Below are 677 nucleotides of genomic sequence, written 5' to 3'. Positions count from 1 at the left end.
TCGACACAGCTAACCTCAGGATGCAGGGGTCGCGCCGCCTCTGGTTCTTGTCAGTCACAGCCACTCGGCACATATTTGTCCGAGACGACAGAGGCAGCACGAGCCAAACCCATGCAAACACACTGTCGTCGGCGCGCCATGTCGCGATGCGTGTGCAGTCACTAGATGCATGTGCACGTTTGGATTCAACTACATATTTCGTCGTGGGACATCACGGGCGAATTTTCCTCGAGACAACAGCAGCCGACCGAATGCTTGCGGTGCCATGACGTTTCCACAGGCTTGCAACCCCATCTGGTCGTTGGCAGAGGAGGGGGTGGCAGCGGCAGACACAGCGGGATCGTCACCAACTGCATACTACGATCCAAAAATTGTAGCACGCCGTCACGTTGTGTGTCAGTGTTCATTTTGCATTTCTCCAACAACATGCTGTCGAACCGAGTTCTTCTGGTGGTCTTGGGGGCGCTCGTGTCGTTGGTGGCTGGCGCGAAAACGATATCGCTGCGCCAGGCGAGCCGCATAGTCGTCGTCGGCGGCGGGCAGGCTGGTATCCACTACGCGTCCCTCCTCGCCAAGAAGGGCTTCACCAACATCCGAGTTCTCGAAGCGACCTACCACGTCGGGGGAAAATCGGCGACGGCGTCCGATGCCTACCGGCGGCCCCACGAGCTGGGCAC

At 58.8% G+C, this 677-nt stretch overlaps 1 protein-coding gene across 1 annotated transcript; it reads left to right on the top strand.

The window, feature by feature from the left end:
• Positions 1-426: 426 nt before the first annotated feature.
• Positions 427-639, top strand: H310_10886 (hypothetical protein; the record flags this gene model as incomplete). The annotated part of the gene is made up of 1 exon (XM_008877371.1): positions 427-639. A coding segment is annotated over one exon (213 nt), but the record flags the coding sequence as incomplete, so codon positions are not given.
• Positions 640-677: the final 38 nt, after the last annotated feature.

Source organism: Aphanomyces invadans, assembly GCF_000520115.1.
Source record: "Aphanomyces invadans strain NJM9701 unplaced genomic scaffold supercont1.28, whole genome shotgun sequence".
In the NCBI taxonomy this organism is placed as follows: Eukaryota; Oomycota; class Saprolegniomycetes; order Saprolegniales; family Verrucalvaceae; genus Aphanomyces; species Aphanomyces invadans.
This window is presented reverse-complemented; position numbering and strand designations above follow the sequence as displayed.